Below are 23,415 nucleotides of genomic sequence, written 5' to 3' on the forward strand. Positions count from 1 at the left end.
AAATGATAAATATTTTTTATTTATAGTACATTTACGTAAAAAGAAAAAAAAAGTAATAAAGTGAATTGAAGATCTCTTTTGAGAAAGAAATAATATCATACTATAATGGACACTGTCACACCGCACTCTTTTCATTTGTTTTGAACTTAATATTATTTTGGTTTTGGTTTATGAAGAGTTTTCAAATCAAAATTAATATTGAGCATAAATTCGCAATACTTACTAATTTAAGATGCATTTCCAAACAATAATATTATACATAATTGTGTCAATAAGAGAGAGATTTCAAAACGTTTTAGAATTGAGCTTTGACTATGAATTTTTTTTTTAAGTAAAAACACTACTTTCAAATAAAATTTGTATTGCGTAATTCGTATTTAGTTGATCTTAACTTGGACTTTTGATATAGGATAGGAAAAAAAAAATCATTCAAATTAAAAGAATTTCACATTTGTTGTCAATCAGCCAGTGCATACAAACAAAAGTGAGGAGAAAAAAGCACAGTAAACGACACTGCACACAGTGTGCGTGAGTGTGTTGTGCAAGTAAACAAAAAGTTTCAAAAACCGATTCAGTAGTAGCTCTTTTTAGCCCTCTTTTGTACTCTCTCATCTTTTTCCTCACCGTCTGCAACATTTTTTTTTCTCTCTCTGATACACTAACAATGGCGGAAGAGTACTCTGTGGATCCGGCGCAGTTACTGGAAGCAGCTACTGACTTTGCGTATCATCCTGGTATTTGTGATTTTTTTTGACTTGTTTCTCGTCTTTGGTAAATAAGCAATTGGTTAATTTGTGTATCTTACAATTTTTTCAGGCGCTCTTTCCGATGCTTCAGCTCAAGACTTTCTTAATCGATTTCCTCTTCCAGCCATTATCAAGTATCTACTATTTTCTCTACCCTGTGTTGTCAGCGCTTTCTACATGAGTTTTCGGCTTACGAGTTACAATACACTCTGTATCAATTGCTCACTGAATGTGTGTGGCAGAGTTAGAAACTGTGTAAACTCCTTCCAAATGCTACGATTAATCCCGTGGAGATTTGTGTAGTTTTTTTTTTTTTGAATAAAATCTTTAAACTAGACAAAAGTAATACAGATTACAATCTTTTATTGGCTCAGTTCATTTTTCTCAGTCATGTTTTGCTTCACGAGAGTCAATTTAACTAATATTTGAAGTTAAAGTTGAATTAGATTAATTTAATATGTTAAAATGTAGATGTTTGAAAACTATAAATTGCAAGCCTTTCTCATATTAATATGTTGAAAAAATACATCTTAAAATGTTTGATCAAAATTCATGCTATTTGACTTTTAAAAAGTGAAACGTGACAAATTAAAGTGAATGGAGTTTAAACCTGTTTGAATCTTTTTGGAATGGAGGGGGTATTCAACTTTCTGAATAGTGGTGCTCCTACATGCTTGAATTTTACCATACCACATCACCTAGCTTAGAGATATATAGTTTTGTCAATTTCCCACAAAGGGGGAGTACACTGGGTCTGCTTTTGTAATTTCCCACTGAATATGTGTGGCAGAGTTAGAAACTATGCAAATTCCTTCCAATTACAAGGGCTAATGCATTAATCCTGTGGAGATTTGGTTAGGATTTTTTTTTTGAAATGAAATGTTTAAACTATATAAACATACTATAGATTACAATCTTTTACAAGTAAGAGAATTTAAACAATGTTCAAACAATCTCGTTTGTGTATTTTTGGGACAGGTTGGAAATGCTCCTACTGGCTTGCTGATTGTTAACTTTGAATTTCTTGCAGTGCTTTGCAAACAAAAGCAGATTACCCTGGCCTAGAAAGTGCTTTGGTTGATTGTTTAGAAAAGCTTTTCAAAACAAGATATGGAGCATCACTCATTCCACACTACATGGTATGGCAGTAATGCTAGTACTACTAAACAAGCTAAATTCGAATCTTCATATCTGAATGAGTTGTTGTGGGTCTATCACAAGTGTGTGGTGAAGTATGTATCATCTATTTGGTTATTTACAGCTTAGACCATAATATTGTGGGCAACGTGAAACATTAGATTGATAAGTTTTCCCTTTAGAGCTAAATGCTAAGGAGCTTTAGGGTTCTACTTAGTAGAGAGCAAAGGAGAAATGCTTACTCACAATGAATGAGGACAGTTTAAGAAAATTTAATCAACACTTGTTATTATTCTGTGTTTTTGTGTGTATGAAGGAAGTTGACCGATGTGGGGTGATAGATATTGACAGCTATAATTTAAACCAACTTATAGCGGTAAGGGTACAGCTTCCTTTCTAAAGCAACGTAAAGAATTTTAAGGTTCATTTTCTTGCTGTTCTTTCTGCTTCGAGCTATTCGAATGGAGCGTTAGCCTTTATCTTGTAACCATGTAACTTCTGTTCATGATTGATTTAAAAGGTTCTTGATTAATGTGATCAAGAATGATTTACTCTTTTACAAAAGTTCTGTTCATTGTTAACACGTAAACTATACCCAGTATTTTCACTGATTTGACTTTCTTTTATTTTATGACTACAAGGACCCGTTAGGGAGCTTAAAGAAAAATAGAGAAGGAAGTGAACATCATAAAATGTTTAGAAGAGACTTTTTTAGAAAATCAGAAACAGAAGCATTTTTGATAACAATATCTGTTGGATTTCAGAAATCAAACCAAAACCTTTTTCCAAAGAGAAAATAATCCTATTAATTGGGTTTTCCTAACAGCTAATACCTCCCCTAAAAATTAATTTCCAAAATCTTTTCAGAATATCTAGGCTTTTCAATGTTGAGCCAAAACCAAATCCAGAGAAATGATCTTAGATAGCAATGAGGAAATATACTTTGAATTTATCTGTGTAAGGATCCCCTGTGTGGTCTTATAGAGCTAGTCAATCGTAAGTCGATGTACACTAATAGTTTATTCCCTTATCCATCTCCGTGCAACATTTGTACTTACTCTTATGCGTGTCCATCATAATAGAATTTGAGGTAAATCATTAATTTTTTCTAAATTGCTTTGTCTGGTTTCTGCTTATTTGCAGCCATTTGTTATTGTCGGTCTCGGTGCAGAGTCTCAGAAAGTCAGATGCTTAGCATGCCAAACTGTAAGTGCTTCTATGATAATTTCAACCCTTTTTTGTTAAGCATAAGAGTATGTGCCTCCAAAGTAAATTTAAGATCTTTTCACCTATTAGTTTTTCAGTTTCCACCCCATGGAGACCCTTTCTGTATGGATGCTTATTTATCCGGAAGACATGTAGCTAACTCTGTAGGATGATGTGGGTGTATGAGAGAACTGAATAGTGAGGTTCATGGATTTAACAGCTCTCATATTTCCGTGTTATGTGTCTCTGGATATTTTAAGCAGGATTAATGTTAATCTGAAGTTTACAACTTGGCAAGTTTAGACTATTTTTCTTATGAGAAACAGAATATGTGAAAGTGGTTATTGGAATTGCTGAATGTTACAATATACGTTGCTACACATTCTCATCATGCTGGAGAATTCACTTATTGTTGTAGCTATCCATTTTGCTTTCCTGATTGAGTGCTCCATGTCGTTCTAAGTTTTAGCTATATTTGTTTGACTTGCTGAAAACCATGAATATGGGCAATCTTTTTTGGTCTCCAAGTTTGACTCTCATGCAGTAGTAACCATGCACAGGTATCCTGCCTGTTGGAGAATATTGATGAAGCAGTTGTTATACAACTAATTCATGAGTATGGAGTTTATCAACTTTTGCTTAATTGCCTCATCAGTGGGTAAGGCGCAGTGCAATTTCTTACCATATGCAATCACTGACCGAACTGTCCATGATTTTTTCTTTTATTTTGTGGAGACGGCTTTGTTGGATGTACTGATCTTGCTATGGGCTGGCCTTTTTGTAGCAGTTGATTTGATTTCACGTGCTTCTTTGAGAGTCGATTTACTTCTGCTTTTGCTTGCATAGTTTCGACATCACATGTTATTCTTACACCCTTTAACTGTCATATGGGGTCATTCTAAGAGAATATGGCGTGGTCATGAGTTAGAATAATAGTATGTACAGGAGTTAGATCAGATAACTAATTGTTCTCTTTTGTCGTTTCATCCGCTAGCATGATATAGTCTACTAAAGTACTTCAACCAGGTAGTATGACCTCTTTCCAATTCTCCTCTTTGATTTTACATTTTTCTTTTAGAATTTTTTATTAATCGTGTCATATGAACGAATGGCTCTTGTATTACCTACATGTCTACACTTCGTGAACACGTTGTATAATGTGTTGTGAGTTGGGATTCTACGTTTGCTCTTGGAGACCAAAACACAGATACTTGTGACAATATTTCTTGTCAATGACAAAATTTTGAATGAGAACTATTATTTTATTTCCCTTTTAAACCTTTTTCCAAGCCATGTCCTCAAGATGCATCTTTGTTTGCATGCTATTTGCCTCTGAATTGCTGACTAGTCGGTTTTGGGCTCCCAATGTGGAGGTTGCTTGTGAACTGATTTTGTAATGTCATGCTGATTATGTTTTGGAACCTGTCATCTTTTACTACGACATTCTTTAGTTTCTCACATCCTAGTGGTGATGCTTTACATTCTTAGATCTGTGTGATTTTGCTGTGCCATATGCTTGTTGTGACTTCTTAAAGTAGAATTGTACATCATCAGTCGTGATGATGACATGTGATTAGCACACATCAATCAGAAAAGTATGCACCCTAATGTCACTTCTTTTTCCTCTTCTAGAAATTGGGTCTGCTTGTAGTCATGTAGGGTTTATTATTCTGGCAGGGATGCGGAAGTTGCTGCTGCATCTACAGATGCAATTAGGAAACTGGCTAGCCATTCGAAAGGCATTGTATGTAGTATCTGCTTCTTATCTTGGTCATTGCACATACATTTCTGCATGCCTGTGGTGATAATTCGACCAGATATATTGTAAATAAGGATCTCTGTTGAATTTAATAAAATTTTCTGAAGGATATCATATTTCCTGAAAGCGGCAATGAAGCGACAAACCTCATGAACTTCACAACCAACTGTTCACCTCTGGTATGTTTTTTTGTGATGGATGTTAAAAGTTCTGTGTGCCTTTTGATAGACAGTGTGCTGTATGCAATGAACAGCTCTGCTCTGAAATTAGTTCTTCACTTTCGGTCATGCTTGAATTAGTGTGAATAACATGTCTAATGAGCAGTTCTCTTTTGAATTTATTGCTTTACTTGATGTCATGTTGAGATAAATTATTATAGTTGCTATCCAGTAAATCATAGCATATGAAATTATTCTTAAATAAAGAATCTATGAGACAAAGACACTACTCTTAATCTATACATACCACTAAGGAGCCTCAGCGCAATGGTAGGAGATTCTACCATTTGACCAGGAGGTCTGGACTTAAAGTTGGGGAACATTCTCTTGCAAACATACAATGTAAAGCTACATAAAATTAACCCAACATAGTCTGGCCCTTCCTTGCACCCCCACATAGAAAGAGTTTCTTGACTAGGTTTCCTATTCTTTAACCATCATAACATTATTTCTTCTAATTTTGGTGAAGCTTCTTTGACATTCACTTTACTTTGTAGTTTGTAATGAGAGAATCATACTTCAGAAATATCTTTTCAAATCCTAACTTGGTTTACTTTTGCATAAATTACACGTAACATCTACATGACGTAAGTCCAAAAGTTCTAATATCTATAGTTCGTATATCTTCTCTGATTCAAACAGAAATTATAATCATCGATCTATTTTGCTATGGATGTAATTGAGTTGGTGTCTTGTGTCTGTCTTGATTATTGAACTTATCTTACTCATCCCTCCAAAATTAAAATAAGAAAGAGGAAATAAAGTAATTAAAGTGGAATCCAATGTCAGTGGTGGTTCTTATTTCATCTGAACCTCATTGAGCTGTGGTATGCCTTTGTGCTGCTCTATCAACTGTTCTATTATCTCATTGCTAGTACTTGGGCTTTTCATTTTGCTAAATCCTCAGGGAAGAGTTCGAATTTTAGCTTTGATAGTGAAGTTATTCTCCATTTCCACTTCTGTGGCATCAAGAGTCTACAGCTCAAATCTTCTTAGCTTGTTGGAGACAGAAATCAGCAATTCAGATGATACATTAGTCACTTTGAGCAGCTTGGAACTCCTATATGAGGTTTGCTTCTAGCTAGCTATAAAATTTTCCTCTACATGTGATCATTGCAGTTGCATTTTTATTGTCACCATAAGGTCTTATCAGCCATAAATTTTGCATATTTGTTCAGCAGTGGTAGAACATATCTCTGGGATTTTATTTGTTCGAGAAACTCAGGAAGTCCTTGTCATATAAGTTGTGCGCTCTTCACGCAAAGTATCAACTCTTAACCTGTTCGACATATCACAAAGAGAATGCAGAACTATTTTCTTTGATCGCAGAATAACATTGCCGACTCTGAACCATAACTATCTAGTAGTATTGGTGATGTGACCATGCCTTTTTTCTTTATGACAAGCACTTGATGTTCTCTTTTTCCCCAGCCATCGAGTAAATCACCTCTGTTGCTTTTTTATGTTTTGTGCCTTCAGCTACTGTTCTGAGATGTTGGTCCCATAGTCTATAGTAAACATAGAAGGAAATAAAATAATCAGGTGAATACTCTGAAAATATAAGGCGGAGAACTAGGGTTAGGTATTTACCTAAAGCAACCTTTTCCTTGTCTGCCGTTAATACCTTATCAAAACTTTGGATCATCATGTGATGTGGATGAAAGATGGCTAACACTTGGAAGTTTCCATATAAATTTAAGAGCTTTTTCCTGAATATGTTTTTCTTTCTCTAGCTACAGGGGATCTAGTGGTGGCATATATTAAATACTCTCCTTTTATTTGGGGGTTTGTACTTGTGTGCTAATCTTCTATATGTTTTATTCTACAATCACTTAATAGCCTTATCTTCAATTTGTTCCTGATTATGTTTTACTTGTTTTTCTTGTATGTGCTGGGTGAATGAAGTTGGCTGATGTTGAGCACAGCACTGAGTTCTTGTCAAGGACTAAGTTTCTCCAAATTCTTACTTCTATTATTAGGTCTGCACACGAGAATTGCTGCTTGTGATTCTGAATTTTATGTTCTAGTCATTCAATCATTGTAACTATCATATTTATTTCTTCACCTGTTTATCTTCCTTAGTGATGCTTCTGCTGAATCGATTTTGCGATCAAGAGCAATGATGATAACTGGAAGGCTGATGGCTAGGGAGAATGCCTTTGTCTTTATTGATGAATCTGGTGATACTCACATATACTTCTTCTATGTCTTAATTGTGTGCCAAATTTGTTTGTTTGTTTAAAATTTATTAACTTTACAAGTTGTAGGAATGTTGATTGAGTATTATAGTTTTCATTTTTTTAATTAGCTTATCACTTAATTGATGAATAAGACATGTTACTTGTACATGACTCTGGTATTGTATTCAGGTTTTATGGTGCGTAATTAATGGACTCGTGAGTGGGTCCAAGTAGAGTTCTTTCCATCAATTAAGTCAATATTGCTTGAAGCCCACTGTATATGTTAGGTAAAAAAATTCTCATATCCAAGAAATCAGCATCGTGATTTGGCATATTTTAATTAGAATGTAGGAGGAGCTCAATTTCATCCTCAAAATCTGTGGTATGTTCTAGTTAAGGAAATACGTATGTCCCAAGTATATATATAGGTAGGCTTTGGTTTTGTGAAAGAATTTAATCTGCAATATTTGGACTCGTTAAGGCAATGGGTGGGTGGCGCAAAATTATTATAAACCCTTTTGGAAGCTTACATAATTTAGGCAGGATTACTATAGGACAACACCCTCATGTTAATGAATCTAAGCATCTAACTCATAACCTCAAAGGCCCCTTAAGGCAGGGCGTCAATGGCGCAAGACCGTTGTAGACATCAATTGGAAGCCCATTTTCAAACCATATGAGACAACAGAACTCAACTAGTTTTAATGTACGCACGGTAGAAGTGGTATATCAACTGCAATTAATAAGATGTTGGCTGATCTTAAGGATTTTTTATTTATTCCAAGTAGGAACTAGGAAGGTCATATATATAATCTAGCAAATTTAACTCTTTGCTTGGTATTCCTTTCTCCCCCATTGTTGTCTAAGTTAACAACTCAATATGTATCAAAAGAGGCTAGACTCTCATTTTGTGGTATGTTTTCTATGAAGTTATCTGGTACCACACTGTTTGTTGTAATATATCCTACCTTTTCTTTTGTTGTTCTACTGCAGCTTTTGCTTGCTCGCATAATAACACTCTGGTTGTTATTATGACTTTCAGGTTGTAGAAATCTTATTTCTGCCATTAATGGAAGATTCAATTTATTAGAAAATCAAAATGCAGATGAATGTGAATGTGCTCTTGAAGCACTCGGACAAATTGGGTTGTGTAAGTTTTTAATTTTTTTATATTCATGTCCATGTGATGTAGCTCAATTTCTCCTTGACAGAAGGATACCTTGAACTACATTTATTTCGACAAAAACTTCAAATAGTTCAGGCAATTTTTATTTAGAATTTCTTTAAATTAATGATCACACTTTGTACTTATGAGACCTCTGCTGATTTTCTGGTGACTAGCTTAGAGTTTGAGCCCTACTCGCTTTTTAATTATCTGAACAAAGTGTGTGTACTGTAAGTGTGCATGACAATAGTAAGAGAGTATTGAACTGTCCTCAGGTCTTTCCCATTCTTTTGAGAAGGTAAAAGGCTTTTCATTGTTATCAAAACAGTACAAAGTATCAACTCCAAAAGAAGTGATAAAAAGAACAAAAAAAGATTAGACTAGGCTGACTAATATAGTCTCACTGTACATGAATAGTTTTAAAGCCTCTAAAATGGTCTCACTTTGCCTATGTCTTCCATTTTACACTAAGAGCAAACAAAAGCAAACAATTGAACTTGATCTTCCAGGTTGGGTTGGTTAATGCTTCAAAACAATCTTTGATTCCTTTCTCTCCAAATAGTCACCATGTACAATCCATGATTGTGGCCCATTTCTTCCTTAGATTTTGTCTTTACTTTTAGCTCCTGTATTTCAAGTGGTGATGTGGTAATTACCCACTGTTTTTACCCTTTAGACAGTATATTTCTTGCTTCCCCTTTAACCACACTTTCTTTGTGTGTTTGATATCATTAAAAATGAAGAAAGATTGAAGCTCTGATGCTATAATCTCTTACATTCCCTATAGAGATCTTGAGCAGAACTCTGGTCTAAGTCAATGTCTAAGAACTAAGCCATGGATTACCATGCCACGTGGAAGGACCTAACGACGTGAAGCTCATTATTGTGCATTATTTGTTGGTCTAGTGACGCTAGTCAAGCTATCTAGAAATTCTGGTTAATGGTACCGGCTATTACTTTTTGGTACATCTGGTCAGAAAGGAATCCTAGGTGATCTGATGGGATCTCAACTCCAAGTCAACCTGTAAAATCCAATTGTTTACTTAGTCTGTGTAACTGGCTAAATCTATACCTTTTTTGGATTGTGCCAGCTCGCCAGATATAGCTTAATGTTTTGTACATGAGTAGACTCAATCTTTCTTTTGTTATTTTTGCTTATGCATCTGCTTGATGCTATTAATGAAACCTTCTTACTTCATCAAAAAGAAAAATTGTTGGTGTGATGACTCAGTAGGAAATGCTTAATGGGCTAGAATGGTGTGTCATGATCTAGTGATGTACTAGCTCAAAGATCCATATGCTTTATATAACCACTTGACGTGATGCTAATCCCGACTTCTGTGCATATTTTATCTTTCTGGACTGTTTTGTAGTATTACGGTTGCTTCATAACTATTCTCAGGTATTAATGTATTCAGGCTATGAAAAACCAGTACTTGGTTGCAGCTTTATAATCGTAGGGAATTGCCATTGGTGTTAATTGATTCTGTAACCATTCTTCTAGTGTTCAATCTACTAGATGTCATCGTTTATGCTGAGCTAATATTTAATCCTCTCATCAAATATTCTTTGATCTGTCCTCTTGTTCTTGATATGAATATGCTTCTCGAAGTACTGGTTCCTGCATTCATGAAGAAGTATGTTTTTTTTGTTGCTCTTTTGACCTCCGGAATTTCTTTCTAGCACCGTGTAGTTCACTGTGACACGTGCCACTTCAACATATTCACTTGGTTAAGAGAATACATCGTAATAAAAAAAAATCTTGTCCTTGACATCTTGCAGCCAGCAAAGGGGCAGCATCGCTTCTCTCAGGTGCACAGCCTGCAGGAAGACATGTGATTTATGCAGCTTTTGATCAGCAACAGCATGGTAAACAGCTGGTAAGCACATCTTTTCTTTCTGACATTTCCTCTGCTATGAGAGTTGAATTTGAGACTCCTTAGAGGGTGAGCTTTAACTTATGTTATCCATGTATTTACACAACCTCAATTTTATGAATGTTGTGTGAATGATGGCAACTTATTATTGTATTCTAATGTAATTCAGCCGGAAGCAAAGAGGAGATGTATTAATATCTTTATCTATTGTTTAAGTTCTGTGCGGAACTCATGCAGACTCTGACTTCATGATTTAAAGAGATTCAGAAATTTGTTACCGACATAATCTTTACTTGGACTTCCTTTGAATGCAAAAAACAGGCAGCATTGCATGCTCTTGCAAACATTGTTGGAGAAACTCGCGCCGAAAAGGATGTATTGCTGGATGGTGATGCAGAGCAGAATCTTCGGCGTCTGATCTATGAAGCAGCATCCAAGACTTCAAAGCTGACACCTTCAGTGAGTTTAATTTTTGTGTGACATCTGGCTTCGTGATAAAAAAAAACCCTGTAATCAGCACTCCATTCTCCCAAAAAGGGTAAGGGGGATTAGGAGACAGAAAGGGTAAACAAATGGATTATAAAAGAAAGAAAAACCTGTGAAATGCGTTAACCTCGTGGGTTGGAGAGTTTTATTGGGATTTGATGTGCATGAACCTGTTGTGTTTAACATTAATAGCCAGTTTGCTCAAGCTTTTGGGAAGCCAAAAGTGCTTATTTTAGCGAGTCGTGGTATTTGGCCAAACTTTTTGGAACAAATAAGTGTTTTGAGTAGTAGTAGTAGAAACTATTTTTCAGAAGTTAAAAATAGTAGTTTATACCCAAAAGCACTTTTGGCACCTTGACCAAGCACAATTACTGGATTAATATTGGTACAATTGCTTTTGAATTTCATTGCCAAATACATACTCCTACTCTGCAAAAGTTTTTTTTTAAAAAACAGTTCTAAAAAAACACTTTTCAAAATAAGCAGATTTTGGAATTTTAGCCATACAAGTCTTCAAATACTTCTTTGACTTTTTCCTAATATAATTTCTTGACATGAAGTTCTTGGTTATTTATTTGAATTGTTCCTTGCGACAGGGTCTCCTCTTATCAGTTCTTCAACAGGATTCAGAAATTCGTAAGGCGGTGAGATATATCTCTGCAGCTAATGGCTTAGATCATTTCACAGAAAGGAACAGTTAGAAGAAAGTTTCCTTGTTTATGTCATCCTTATAAAATCAACTATTTGAAGAAGCTATTCCTTCCTACCTAGCAGTACTGTGGAAAGTTTTGATTATTTTAGCAGTATAGTGACATGTGTGATGCATGTGAATCGTTTCAACTTGATTTGGATTTTAAAATTGACTAAAGTGTGCATAGGAATAATGGCTACAAAAAAATAGTACTCTATTATTTTTTTTTTTTGTCATTTATGTATTTTCTGTAGAGTGCAAAGTAATGCACACTATTTCATGATGCTGGATGTGTTGGTGTGATCAATGTTCATATAGTTTCTCACAGTTAGTAAAAGTCAGTATCTTCTTATGTTTACAGGGCTACAGAGTGATAACTGGGTTGGTGATGCGACCTTGGTGCCTGATGGAGGTTATTTCAAGACGAGAAATAATAGATATAGTAACTGACGCATTTAAAGAGACAGAAAAGATAGGTTTGTATGCTAATATCCGATTTGCTTGACAGTAGACACAAACATTGTTGTTACTATGGGTAAAGTATTTGCTGTTTGCATATCTAAATGCAGTCATTTCATGACATTTTTTAAGCATCATCTCTGATTGATCATGTCTTCACCTAAAGGACTTCTGTGCTCCTGCATTTTCTCATTCAACCTTACGTTAGCCCATATTCATGTGAAACTGCAAGTTAGTATATTTCTTGTTTTAATTGTCTGTTCATCCTTTACCCTGACAATTCCATTAACAAATAGTCTTTAACTTACCATATCTCCGTACTAATAAAGTTGCATCATCAGCTATTGATTTTTCAACTCACCTGGCTAAGCAATATCTTATATGCATTCTATTGTAAAACTGTAACTATTTCACATAATACATGTTCTTGTTTACAAATATACATTTGTAAAGCTCGAGCAATATTTATTTTTTAACTATGGTATACGTGCATGAACATCCTTTCCAGTTATATAGAGATTCAGAATCACCAAAAGTTTACCTGGTTTCAGTAGCAACATTTTCTTCTTTTTGTGTCCATCACAATTTCTTTTTATATAAAGAAAACTCTTGATGACTTCCCGTAGATAAAGGGTTGAACATGTAGCTTTTAAGAGAACGAATTGAATGGCTGAAAATGCAACAGCTGGAATCATAAGGCCCAAACCCAGTATATTCGGGTTCTTTCCTAAAATGATGCCATAAGTAAATCATTGATGACATGGTTTAACCGCCTGAAGAGCAATTATATGTTGAGAAAATAACTGTTAGCCTTTCTGAAGCAGTTTGGCTTTTCCTGAAGTTCGTTAATGTGTTCAGGTATGGAAGCTAGACACAAATGTTGCCAGTCAATCTACAAAGTTTTCACCTCATCTAGTAAACTGATCGCTGACAATGCATTTTCGGGTATAGCTACAAAGGTGCGTCTTTCCTGATTTCTATCACTTGTGTTCAAATCTTTATAGATTACTTGTGGATCTGAGATGGGATTGGTCTTCAATCTTACTGTTCCATGTTATAGAAGTCTGACGTGTCCTTATTTTCACCGACTAACTATAGATATTGACAAGCATGTCAGGTGTTCAGCCTTTTTTTTTCGCATTTTACCTTTTTTTGTGCAAGTATTGCAGTGAATTTGCAACAACAACATACCCAATGTAATCCCACAAGTGGAGTTTGTAGAGGGTGGTGTTTACGCAGCCCTACCCTTACATTGCAAGGTTGGAGTGGTTGTTTCTGATAGACCTAGCTCAAGTAACACATATCAAAGATCAAGTATGTAAAACAAATATAATAGTGAAGAAGACAATACTTACAAAATAATTGAGAAGGGAATAGTAGCAACAACAAATAATATGATAACTGAATCAAAGGAAACAACAAGTATTACTACAATCAAAGAATAATAGTAATAAATCATAATAACAATATTGATAAGGAAACTAGACAACATTATATTACCTACTAACCTTATATCGTAATATTCGACCTCCATATCCTCCTATCTAGGGTCATGTCTTCTTTGAAGTTTACTTTAATGAGCATAAAACCAGGGGAAGGGTCTACTTTTCAGTTGTTTCACTTTATATGGTAGTCACCGTGCCTAGGTGGGTCATAGAGAAGAAAATGCATAAAGCCTAACAAGTGAGTCATGCTTCCTTGAAATTTGCCCTCGGTAAGATGTAGGTGTGTCATGTCTTGTTTATACTTCTTCGGCCTACTTCTACTACTACTCAAATTTACCATGGTCAACCTCTCACACCTCCCACTGAGGCATCTGTGCATCTCCTTTTCACATGACTAGACCATCTCAGCCTCACTTGACTTATCTCATCTTGTCCACCATGGTATGAAGTCAGATGTTTCATGAAGTGAATATGCCTATTTGTATTGTCAACTGCATGTGAAATTTAAAAAATGAGTTAGCCACGATGATAGCAATAGTTGAGCGAAAGAAATGAGATATAATTTACAGAAAGTCCAAGTTAATCTTCATAAATACAGTCTTTTAGCCCAAGTAAACGTCTTTTAAGATGGTCGATGACTGATAGCCCAAGTGACAGTGTTTGTTTCATCGAGGATTCTTAATTTTCTGTTCCTTTCTCCTCCCGTAGACAGTGTGCTTTCCTACATTTGTAATATAATAATGTGCTTATGCAGCTGGAGCAAGCTATCAGCAGAGGTCCTTATCTAGGAAGAAAGTCAGATGAAGCACAACCTGCAGTGATGACTGAGCAGAGATTTTAGTCTTCTCAACATCTTAGAAACTATCTGACAAGTGTTAATTTCAGCCATGACGTATCAACTTTAAGATGTTAACCCCTGGTAGTACATATTTTATCAAGTTGCTTGTCACTTCCCTTGTAAAATGTTCCCTTTTCTGTAGGCAAACAGCAACAAAGATTGTATACTATGTGTGTAGGCATTTGGTGCTAACTGCTAAAGTTGGGTTTAGCTATTCGAGTTCACTGGCCTTTTTCACTTCCAAAGATCCCATTCAAGAGATTCACTGCTTTGTCATGCCGAATTGATAAATATTTGAACTCGAGCTAACTTAGATGAGCCAAGTTTGAGCTGAAAAATCTGTGTTTTGGTTGGCTCTACTACGTGCTACTATTATCGTATTTTATTACTGTTGTGCTCTTCACTTTAGGTATCTTTATTATTTGTTGTCAATACTCTTCTCCTCTTCAGCATTTTTGTATTTTTTTAAAACCATCTTGGAAATTGCTTTTTATTTTTCTTTATTTTAAGTTGAGGGTCTTATTGGAAACAATTTTTCTACCTTTCACAAGGTGCTGATAAGGTATGTGTACCCCCATCTGTTCTAGACCCCATCTTACTAGACATGGGTTTAAGTTGAGGGTCTTAATAAAAATAATTTTTATCTCTCCAAAGGTACGGATAAGGTCTGTATATCCCAACCCTTTCTAGATCCCATTTTACTAGACACGGCATTACAATAGATATGTTATTGTTGTCATTGCTTCAAATGTGCTTAATATGTAAAATTTGAAGTGTGAATATAATAGAAGTTGCTGCATTTCAGCAGATTATTTCAAAATACAATTCTGAGCGACAGGCAAAATGTCCTTTTTTCTGATACCTTAATATGTATTAAACGAGTTTAATTTGCAAGAACAATAGAAGGAAATTAAAGCCCAATAGAGTTGGAAATGGTTGATCTTGAACTTTTTTCCCGGGTTATCCCATGGGCTTAACCTTCACAATCGCAACTTAAACTCTTGCTTGTGGATCACAACTTGTTAAAACTTAAAAGTTCAATCGCGGCTCAAAAGTTCAAAATCACTTGCCTCAAAGGTCATTCTTGTAAATCACCCTGATAATGGAGTGACCTCATCTCTTTTGCAATTAGTGGGTCTTTTTTTGTTGTTGGGCTAAAAAATTGGCCCATATAACACATCAGCCTCCACCAACACAAGCCCATAATCAAAATCAAAAGAAAATAAGACTGAGGATAAGATGGGATACCAATTAGTACAAAGTTCTTCAGCTTTTGCTGTTGTTGTAGAGAGTGTGAGAAATACAGCAAAAAAAAAGCCATGGCAGGAGCTTGCTTATCTTCTTCTTGTTTGAGTTTTTCTACAAAATTCAACACCCTTTCTCTCAATGGACCACATGCTGATGCATTTAGGTCACTCAGTTTTTCTGCTAACACTTCTCTCAATCTCTTCTCTAAAGGTATGAACTTCATTTACAATGAACCCATCAGTTCAAGAATCCATTTTTATCTTTTATTTTGATTTTTCAAAGCTTAATCCGTATGGGAATTCTTTGGGGTGGGATCTTCCAATATTTTCGAAAAAAGAAAGTCATTTCAAATTGGTTAGTAGAATTTAGAGTTTATGGTCCTATTGATTTTCTTTGAATTGCAGGGACTGTTTCAGTGAATCCGGTGCAAATGCCGTTTCGTCGTTCCATTGTTTGTGAAGCTGCTCCAACAAAGAAAGCGGATTCTGCAGCTAAAAGGGCAAGACAAGCTGAAAAGAGGAGAATTTACCACAAGGCTAAAAAATCTGAAGTCAGGACTAGAATTAAGACTGTAAGTTGCTCTCACTTTTGGGTTTAATTATGTTTAGTTATTAGTTTGAAGTTCGAATTGTTCCTATTAGTATTTTTATATAACATGCTTGTTGTGTTCTTCTGTAATGTGGTATTGTGCAATTGATATTTTCCTTTTAGTTTCACTTGTGGTGTCGAGATAGGCTAGGCAAAGAAATCCCTCCTTGCTTCTCGGTTTGGTTGAAGTTAATCTAAAGATTTGAATGAATTCTGTAAATAATAAAGGAACATTGAAATGGAGTAAGAATTGTGTGCAGAATACGTCTACCATGAGGCAATAGAATTGATCAACCTGTGTCCCTTCCAAAATACTTGTAGAAGCTAGATGTTATGTACTTGTTTAGTCAGTAATATATTACGGCAAGCATTTTGATGGATTGTCGGATTAACTTTTTTTTTGACTATTTAAAATTGTTCCGTTGGTCCTCCTAGCTGAATTTTGTATGAATGGACACATAGAATCTTCAATGATACTGCGTGTTGTCTTTTAGTTTGGAGTGTTAATGGAGTTTGATAGGTCTCTATGGAAGTAGAGAAAACTCAATTTGAGGAAGAGCTTTATTTACATAGAGTCCCTATTTTATGTGAACCTGCTCCGTGAAATGATTTAGCATTGAGATTTTCTTAAGTTCTGATGTTTGTTAATTAATTTTATTTGAGTGCATGTCTAATATTCTCTAGGTCTCATCTTCGGATGTGTGTCATATGGTACACCAAGTCTTATTCAATTTTTCAAGGAACAACGGAAGAGCGAGTGGATGAGTGCAGAGTTGGGGTAGTAGTCCATTTTATGTCAATCTTTTTTCCTTTTTGATCTTTAAGGTCTTAGTCACTATTTTTTCCGTAACTGTTGAGACAAGAAACTGCTGATGAGTTTGGATCTTTGAGGCAAAAGTTGGGTCAAAATTGAAACTGCAGAGAATAAACCAAGTTAAATTTCAATAAAATAGCGATGCATTAGGATTGGGAATATGTGCTAAGCACTCTTGCACGGTTTCTGTTGTCCTTCATTAAAATATGAGTTATACATTTGTCAAGATAATCACCTTTTGCACTTACTCTCTGCTCTTAGAGATGTATCTTGAATATATGCTTATGTACTGAAGGATAGAATTTTGGAGCAAAATACCATTTTCAGTCATGTATTATTCTTAGACGACTCTCTGAAGCTGCAAATACTACCTTCAGTTTCATTTTAGCTAATCCTGTCTATTAGATAATAATGTGAAATATATCCTAATCTATTGGATCAAGATGAAAAATTAAATACAATAACCTCAAAGATTAGTGTTGTGCCTTGGGTTGCAGTGGAGTGTCATGATTCTGCAGTCAGCATGGCTTCAAGCTCGAGCTTTTGAGGCTGGCTCATAGCTTCAACTGTTTAGGCCTATTTGGCAGCTATTAGAGCTCTCGTCAGCAAATTTGCTTTCATTTGGTTTCCTTCCGTTCACCTTTTTCCTAATTTTCAGAGTCCTGGAAGAGGAATATTGTTTGTCGGGGTCATTGATATTCAGGATGTGGAGATAATTCCCCTTCATAATTTAGTCTTTTGTTACCTCCATTTATATTGACACACGGTGCACTAGGCTAGGTGGTCCCAGAATCTGTATGACTGAACAAATTGAAGATTTTTAGATAGATGAAGCCCTTGTATTACTTAGTTTTTAAGACAAAAAGATGTAAGAAGCTACTCTGATATACCCTTGCACCATCCGTTGAAGTGAATTGACGAAGAGAAAAAATTTCAGACTATAATAAGAGAAGAGAAGGGTCAGTAACTAACAAGAGCTGTTTTTCTCTGAACGGAAACTTGAACTTGAACCAAGATTTGGTTGTACTTGACTGATTAGTGGAGATTTAATGGTGTATTTGAGAGTGATGAAGATTTGTTATTCTGAGAAGTTTGTAATGAAATTATTGTCATTGCTAAATAAAGTAATGTTGATTAAGTTCCATAAGCCCGACCTTAGAAATAAACTCAACAGACTCATGGATCTTTTGATAAAAGATAGATTATGGGCATAAGTCAACTTTCATGGACTGTACTTGGCTGCATTTACATCATGAAATTAATAAATTAGAGGAAGATAAGAAGAAGCATTTCAAGAAACGCGTATAAACACATTGAGAAAAAGATATAAGTTATCACAGGCTTCTTCATCTCAGCATATGGAACCTAACCTTTGTTCTTTTCTAGGTTTTGGAAGCATTGGAGACATTGAGGAAGAAAACTGATGCAGAGTCAGAGGAAGTTGTTTCAGTTGAGAAGTTGATTGCAGAGGCATATTCTGCAATCGATAAAGCAGTTAAAGTTGGAACACTTCACAGGAACACTGGTGCGAGAAGAAAATCTCGTCTTGCTAGAAGAAAGAAAGCAGTTGAGATTCATCATGGCTGGTATGTTCCTGCTCCAGCCACTGAACCTGATCTTGTAGCCACAGCTTGATGTCAATCCATATTTTTCATATTCAATGTAAAGCAGTGGCATCTTGTGGAGAATTCAACTTCCTAGGGTATGATCAGATATTTTTCATTCTTGATATTGTATATGACCTTGTTGTGCAATCAATTTCTACTTCTCTTTTGTTTCTTCAGTTAGTAATTATGTGTACTTTCATTTTGTTTCTTGAACATAATGTTGTTGATGTTTAGATTTCAGAGTTTCCCGACTCCACTTGTGAGATTACAGAAACTCCACTTGTGGGATTACAAACGAGCATGTTGTTTAGAATTCAAAGTCTGTGAGAAATAAATCTTCAAATGAACATTTTTTGGGACGTTAGAACACACTGATAGTATAGAAAATCTATATCTAGAGTGTATGACTTAAATTCGAGTGTTTTTCCTTGTGTGGATCTAATAAAAACTTGATGAGTCGATGTATTTTTTTTACATATCTTTTTACTAACAATTATGTATTTACTTTGTAAAAATGAACCCACGTACAGAATGTTCTTTTTTCGTACATTAAATTCCACCTACCATAAAAACTATATAGTATATTGAATAATAAATTAATGAGAACACCTGCTTCATGATCGAGTTTCTTCTAAAATCTAAATAAGAAGCGATAACAAAATTGAGTTTAATTGCATATACTCCTTACGGTTCCAAATTATTATAATTTTAACAAATTAATTTTGTCTTAAAATATCTGACATCTAAAAAAATTTACTTATTATATCCAAATTTTAACTTTTTTAATTTAATTACTAAAGTATTGCTAATGATTAAATAAGTCATTTTGAGAGAAATAAATAAAATGTAATATAAACAAATTAATTTTGTCTTAAAATATCTGACATCTAAAAATATTTATTTATTATATCCAAGTTTTAACTTTTTTAAATTTAATTAGTAAAGTATTACTAGTGATTATATAAGTCATTTTGAGAGAAATAAATAAAACGTAATATAAACAATAAACTTATGATTAATAATAGTAATCTATATCCCTTTGCAAAATGATGTCCAAAAAAATAAACAATTTAAATATATCTTTTAATTTCTATAAGATGAAAGTATTTATATTTTATATTATAAATTTATGAGTATATTTGTGCATATTCAAAATTAAAGGACACAAATATTTGTATTAATCAAATTAAAGAACACGTTTATGTATTATCTTCTATAGTATTTTAACAGCACGAACTCTTAACTTGAATGTTAAATTACTATAATATCCCTAACTTAAAATATCAATCTATATTTGTTTGAAAAGCATATGTTCTCTTGAGGTTGCGACTTTTTCAATGAGTTGTGACTTTTCTAATAAGTCGTGATTTTTTTAAAGGGTTGTGTCTAGTCGGACATGTCATGACTTTTCAAATAAGACACAAAAACCACTTGTTCATGCTACCTTTTGTTAACTATAAATAGAGGGTTTTCCTCTCATTATTCAAGAGTTAATACCTCAGATGATCACTCAACTATGCACTCTTCCCTCAGAAAGTCACTCAACTTTCAATTTTCACTCGAAAGTCACTCAACTATGCACTTCTTTCTCAGAAAGTCACTCAAATTTGAATTTTAACTCAAAAGTCACTAACTATCCACTCTTTCCTCAGAAAATCACTCAATCTATTAAATTATTTTTTAATTAAAATTTATTGATATTAATTATTTATATAACAAACAAAAAATTTTAAAAAATAAATTAAATCATTTAGTGATCCACCCACCTAACCCGACCCATTAAAAAATATGATATGACCCATTTTATTTTATCTTTAATCTTAAATTAATCCCTCTCTTTAAATCTTGAATTAGGATTAAAGACAAAATAAAATGGGTCATATCATGTTTTTTAATGGTCGGATTACGTGGGTGGATCACTAAATGGTTTAAATGGTATTTTTATTTTTAAAAAATTTTGATTTGTTAATAAATAATTAATATCAACAAATTTTAGTTAAAAAAACAATTTAATAGATTGAGTGACTTTCTGAGGAAAGAGTGGATAGTTGAGTGACTTTTGAGTTAAAATTCAAATTTGAGTGACTTTCTGAGAAAGAAGTGCATAGTTGAGTGACTTTTGAGTGAAAATTGAAAGTTGAGTGACTTTCTGAGAGAAGAGTGCATATTTGAGTGACCATATGAGGTATTAAATCCATTATTCAACCACAATTTTTTTAATCTTCTACTCTTCATCTTCTTGCGTTTTAAAATTTTTCGTCTGATTTATTGTCGTTGAATAAGTTCGAAGTTTAGAAAAATGTGAGGTACAAATATTGATAATTTCTTTTACATTTAAACAGAACTAAAAGATAGGATTAGGTGGCTTTGAAGTTTAACAAAACAAAATCTACATCCCATGCAATAATAAGTAATTTTATTTATAATAACATACATTTTCTGATTGATAATCACGTGTCGAAAAATTAGTCCAGTATAATATTGATAGCTCTTTTTTATATGTTTAAACAACACTAAAAGATAGGATTAGGTGGCTTTGAAGTTTAACAAAACAAAGTATACACCACATGTAATAATAAGCTATTTTACTTATTATAACATATATTTTTTAAATTGGTAATCACGTGCAACGCACATGTCGAAAAATTAGTCCAATAAAATATTGATGAGAAAATGGTCAAATACACCCTCAACCTATAATCGAATCCTCAATTATACACTGATATTTTTTTTCGAGATTCTATTACCCCTTAAACTATTTTAAAGTTGTATAAATGTATCCTTAAGTGCTGACATGGCATAGAAAGTGTGCTCACTCTCTCGAAGGTATGTGAAAGTTGAAAAAATTGATAAAAATACATTTGAAAAATGTTTTGACTTTTTTTTTGCATAATTATTTTACTTTTGTCTTTTATTTAATTTTCTCTCCCTCCTCCTCTCTCTCATCACTCAAAAAAATCACTCACTTGTACATATTCTTCATCACCATTGTTGAATCACCACTAGTCCACTATCATAACAACTTTCTTCACCCATTTTTTAATACTTTTTTTATTATTTGTCTCACTATTTATTAACAATTTGTAACACTATAGATCACTATCGAAATTAACAAATAAGCTTTATGATTATTACTCATATAGTGAATAAGATTAAATCGTCTTTAATCTCTTTACTCTAATAAAAATCATCAACCTTCAGATCTAATCTCTAATCTCTATTATTGTTCGATGAAAAATTTAAACTACACCCAATAATAATTTTAGTAACTTGAGCAGCAACCACCAGTCGATTACATAAGAAGAAATGGTTATAGCTGGAAGAAATACCCTTGATCCTTCAATGGAGTAGAATTTATCAATGAAATCTTAGGAGACAAACTCATCTTAGACCATTTTCTCAAATATTGATAGCTCTATTTTATACATTTAAACAACACTAAAAGATAGGATTATGTGGCTTTGAAGTTTAACAAAATAAAATCTGCCCCGCATTAAACAATAAGCGATTTTATTTATTACAACATATATTTTCTGAATTGGTTATCACGTGCAACACATGTGTCGAAAAACTAGTCCAAGAAAATGTTGATAGCTCTTTTTTATATATTTAAACAATACTAAAAGATAAGATTAAGTAGCATTGAAGTTTAACAAAATAAAATTTACGCCACATGTAATAATAAGCCATTTATTTATTATAACATATGTTTTCTAAATGATAATCACGTGCAATGCACGTATCGAAAAACTAGTCCAGTAAAATATTGATAGCTCTTTTTTATACATTTAAACAACACTAAAAGATAGGACTAGGTAACTTTAAAGTTAACAAAACAAAATCTGCGCCACATGTATTAAACAATAAGCGATTTTATTTATTACAACATATATTTTCTGAATTGGTTATCACGTGCAACACATGTGTCGAAAAACTAGTCCAAGAAAATGTTGATAGCTCTTTTTTATATATTTAAACAATACTAAAAGATAAGATTAAGTAGCATTGAAGTTTAACAAAATAAAATTTACGCCACATGTAATAATAAGCCATTTATTTATTATAACATATGTTTTCTAAATGATAATCACGTGCAATGCACGTATCGAAAAACTAGTCCAGTAAAATATTGATAGCTCTTTTTTATACATTTAAACAACACTAAAAGATAGGACTAGGTAACTTTAAAGTTAACAAAACAAAATCTGCGCCACATGTATTAAACAATAAGCGATTTTATTTATTACAACATATATTTTCTGAATTGGTTATCACGTGCAACACATGTGTCGAAAAACTAGTCCAAGAAAATGTTGATAGCTCTTTTTTATATATTTAAACAATACTAAAAGATAAGATTAAGTAGCATTGAAGTTTAACAAAATAAAATTTACGCCACATGTAATAATAAGCCATTTATTTATTATAACATATGTTTTCTAAATGATAATCACGTGCAATGCACGTATCGAAAAACTAGTCCAGTAAAATATTGATAGCTCTTTTTTATACATTTAAACAACACTAAAAGATAGGACTAGGTAACTTTAAAGTTAACAAAACAAAATCTGCGCCACATGTAATAATAAGCAATTTGATTTATTATAACATGTATTTTTTGAATTGACAATCACGTGCAACGCATTTGTCGAAAAATTAGTCCAATGAAATATTGATAGCTCTATTTTATACATTTTAAACAACACTAAAAGATAGGATTAGGTCGTTTTGAAGTTTAACAAAATAAAGTCTACACCACATTTAATAATAAGCAATTTTATTTATTATATAACATATATTTTTTGAATGATAATCATGTGCAACGCACGTCTCGAAAAATTAATCCAATAAAGTATTAATGGTTTTTTTCATACATTTAAACAATACTAAAAGATAGGATTAAATCGTTTTGAAGTTTAACAAAATAAAGTCTACACCACGTGTAATAATA

The 23,415-nt window shown here is 33.5% G+C and overlaps 2 protein-coding genes across 4 annotated transcripts; both read left to right on the top strand.

Annotated features, from left to right (window-relative positions):
• Window positions 1-510: 510 nt before the first annotated feature.
• On the top strand, window positions 511-14,569 carry LOC107026485. Of its 3 annotated transcripts, XM_015227462.2 has the most exons (17): window positions 511-734; window positions 817-880; window positions 1,777-1,885; window positions 3,027-3,089; window positions 3,650-3,747; window positions 4,767-4,833; window positions 4,956-5,027; window positions 5,974-6,135; window positions 6,972-7,045; window positions 7,149-7,246; window positions 8,289-8,396; window positions 10,194-10,291; window positions 10,610-10,747; window positions 11,371-11,418; window positions 11,827-11,941; window positions 12,783-12,883; window positions 14,124-14,569. In XM_015227462.2, exons 1-17 carry the CDS (start codon window positions 665-667, stop codon window positions 14,208-14,210), a joined length of 1,572 nt encoding a protein of 523 aa, XP_015082948.1. In that variant the 5' UTR covers window positions 511-664; the 3' UTR covers window positions 14,211-14,569. The 3 variants fall into 3 exon arrangements, with proteins under 3 accessions (XP_015082948.1, XP_015082949.1, XP_027774079.1); XM_015227463.2 differs by lacking the exon at window positions 11,371-11,418; XM_027918278.1 differs by lacking the exon at window positions 511-734 and having other exon boundaries at window positions 861-999.
• Window positions 14,570-15,450: 881 nt separating this feature from the next.
• On the top strand, window positions 15,451-18,648 carry LOC107026425 (30S ribosomal protein S20, chloroplastic). Its single transcript, XM_015227389.2, has 3 exons — window positions 15,451-15,665; window positions 15,860-16,026; window positions 18,244-18,648. Exons 1-3 carry the CDS (start codon window positions 15,527-15,529, stop codon window positions 18,490-18,492), a joined length of 555 nt encoding a protein of 184 aa, XP_015082875.1. The 5' UTR covers window positions 15,451-15,526; the 3' UTR covers window positions 18,493-18,648.
• Window positions 18,649-23,415: the final 4,767 nt, after the last annotated feature.

Source organism: Solanum pennellii, chromosome 7, assembly GCF_001406875.1.
Source record: "Solanum pennellii chromosome 7, SPENNV200".
In the NCBI taxonomy this organism is placed as follows: domain Eukaryota; kingdom Viridiplantae; phylum Streptophyta; class Magnoliopsida; order Solanales; family Solanaceae; genus Solanum; species Solanum pennellii.

What these genes read in the sequence shown, in the direction of transcription:
- LOC107026425 (XM_015227389.2), top strand. Translation starts at nt 15,527, where the DNA reads ATGGCAGGAGCTTGCTTATCTTCTTCTTGTTTGAGTTTTTCTACAAAA. An exon ending in TCTCAATCTCTTCTCTAAAG is followed by an intron (nt 15,666 to 15,859) that starts GTATGAACTTCA and finishes TTTGAATTGCAG; the next exon opens with GGACTGTTTCAGTGAATCCG. An exon ending in TCAGGACTAGAATTAAGACT is followed by an intron (nt 16,027 to 18,243) that starts GTAAGTTGCTCT and finishes GTTCTTTTCTAG; the next exon opens with GTTTTGGAAGCATTGGAGAC.
- LOC107026485 (XM_015227462.2), top strand. Translation starts at nt 665, where the DNA reads ATGGCGGAAGAGTACTCTGTGGATCCGGCGCAGTTACTGGAAGCAGCT. An exon ending in TGACTTTGCGTATCATCCTG is followed by an intron (nt 735 to 816) that starts GTATTTGTGATT and finishes CAATTTTTTCAG; the next exon opens with GCGCTCTTTCCGATGCTTCA. An exon ending in AACAGCATGGTAAACAGCTG is followed by an intron (nt 10,292 to 10,609) that starts GTAAGCACATCT and finishes TGCAAAAAACAG; the next exon opens with GCAGCATTGCATGCTCTTGC.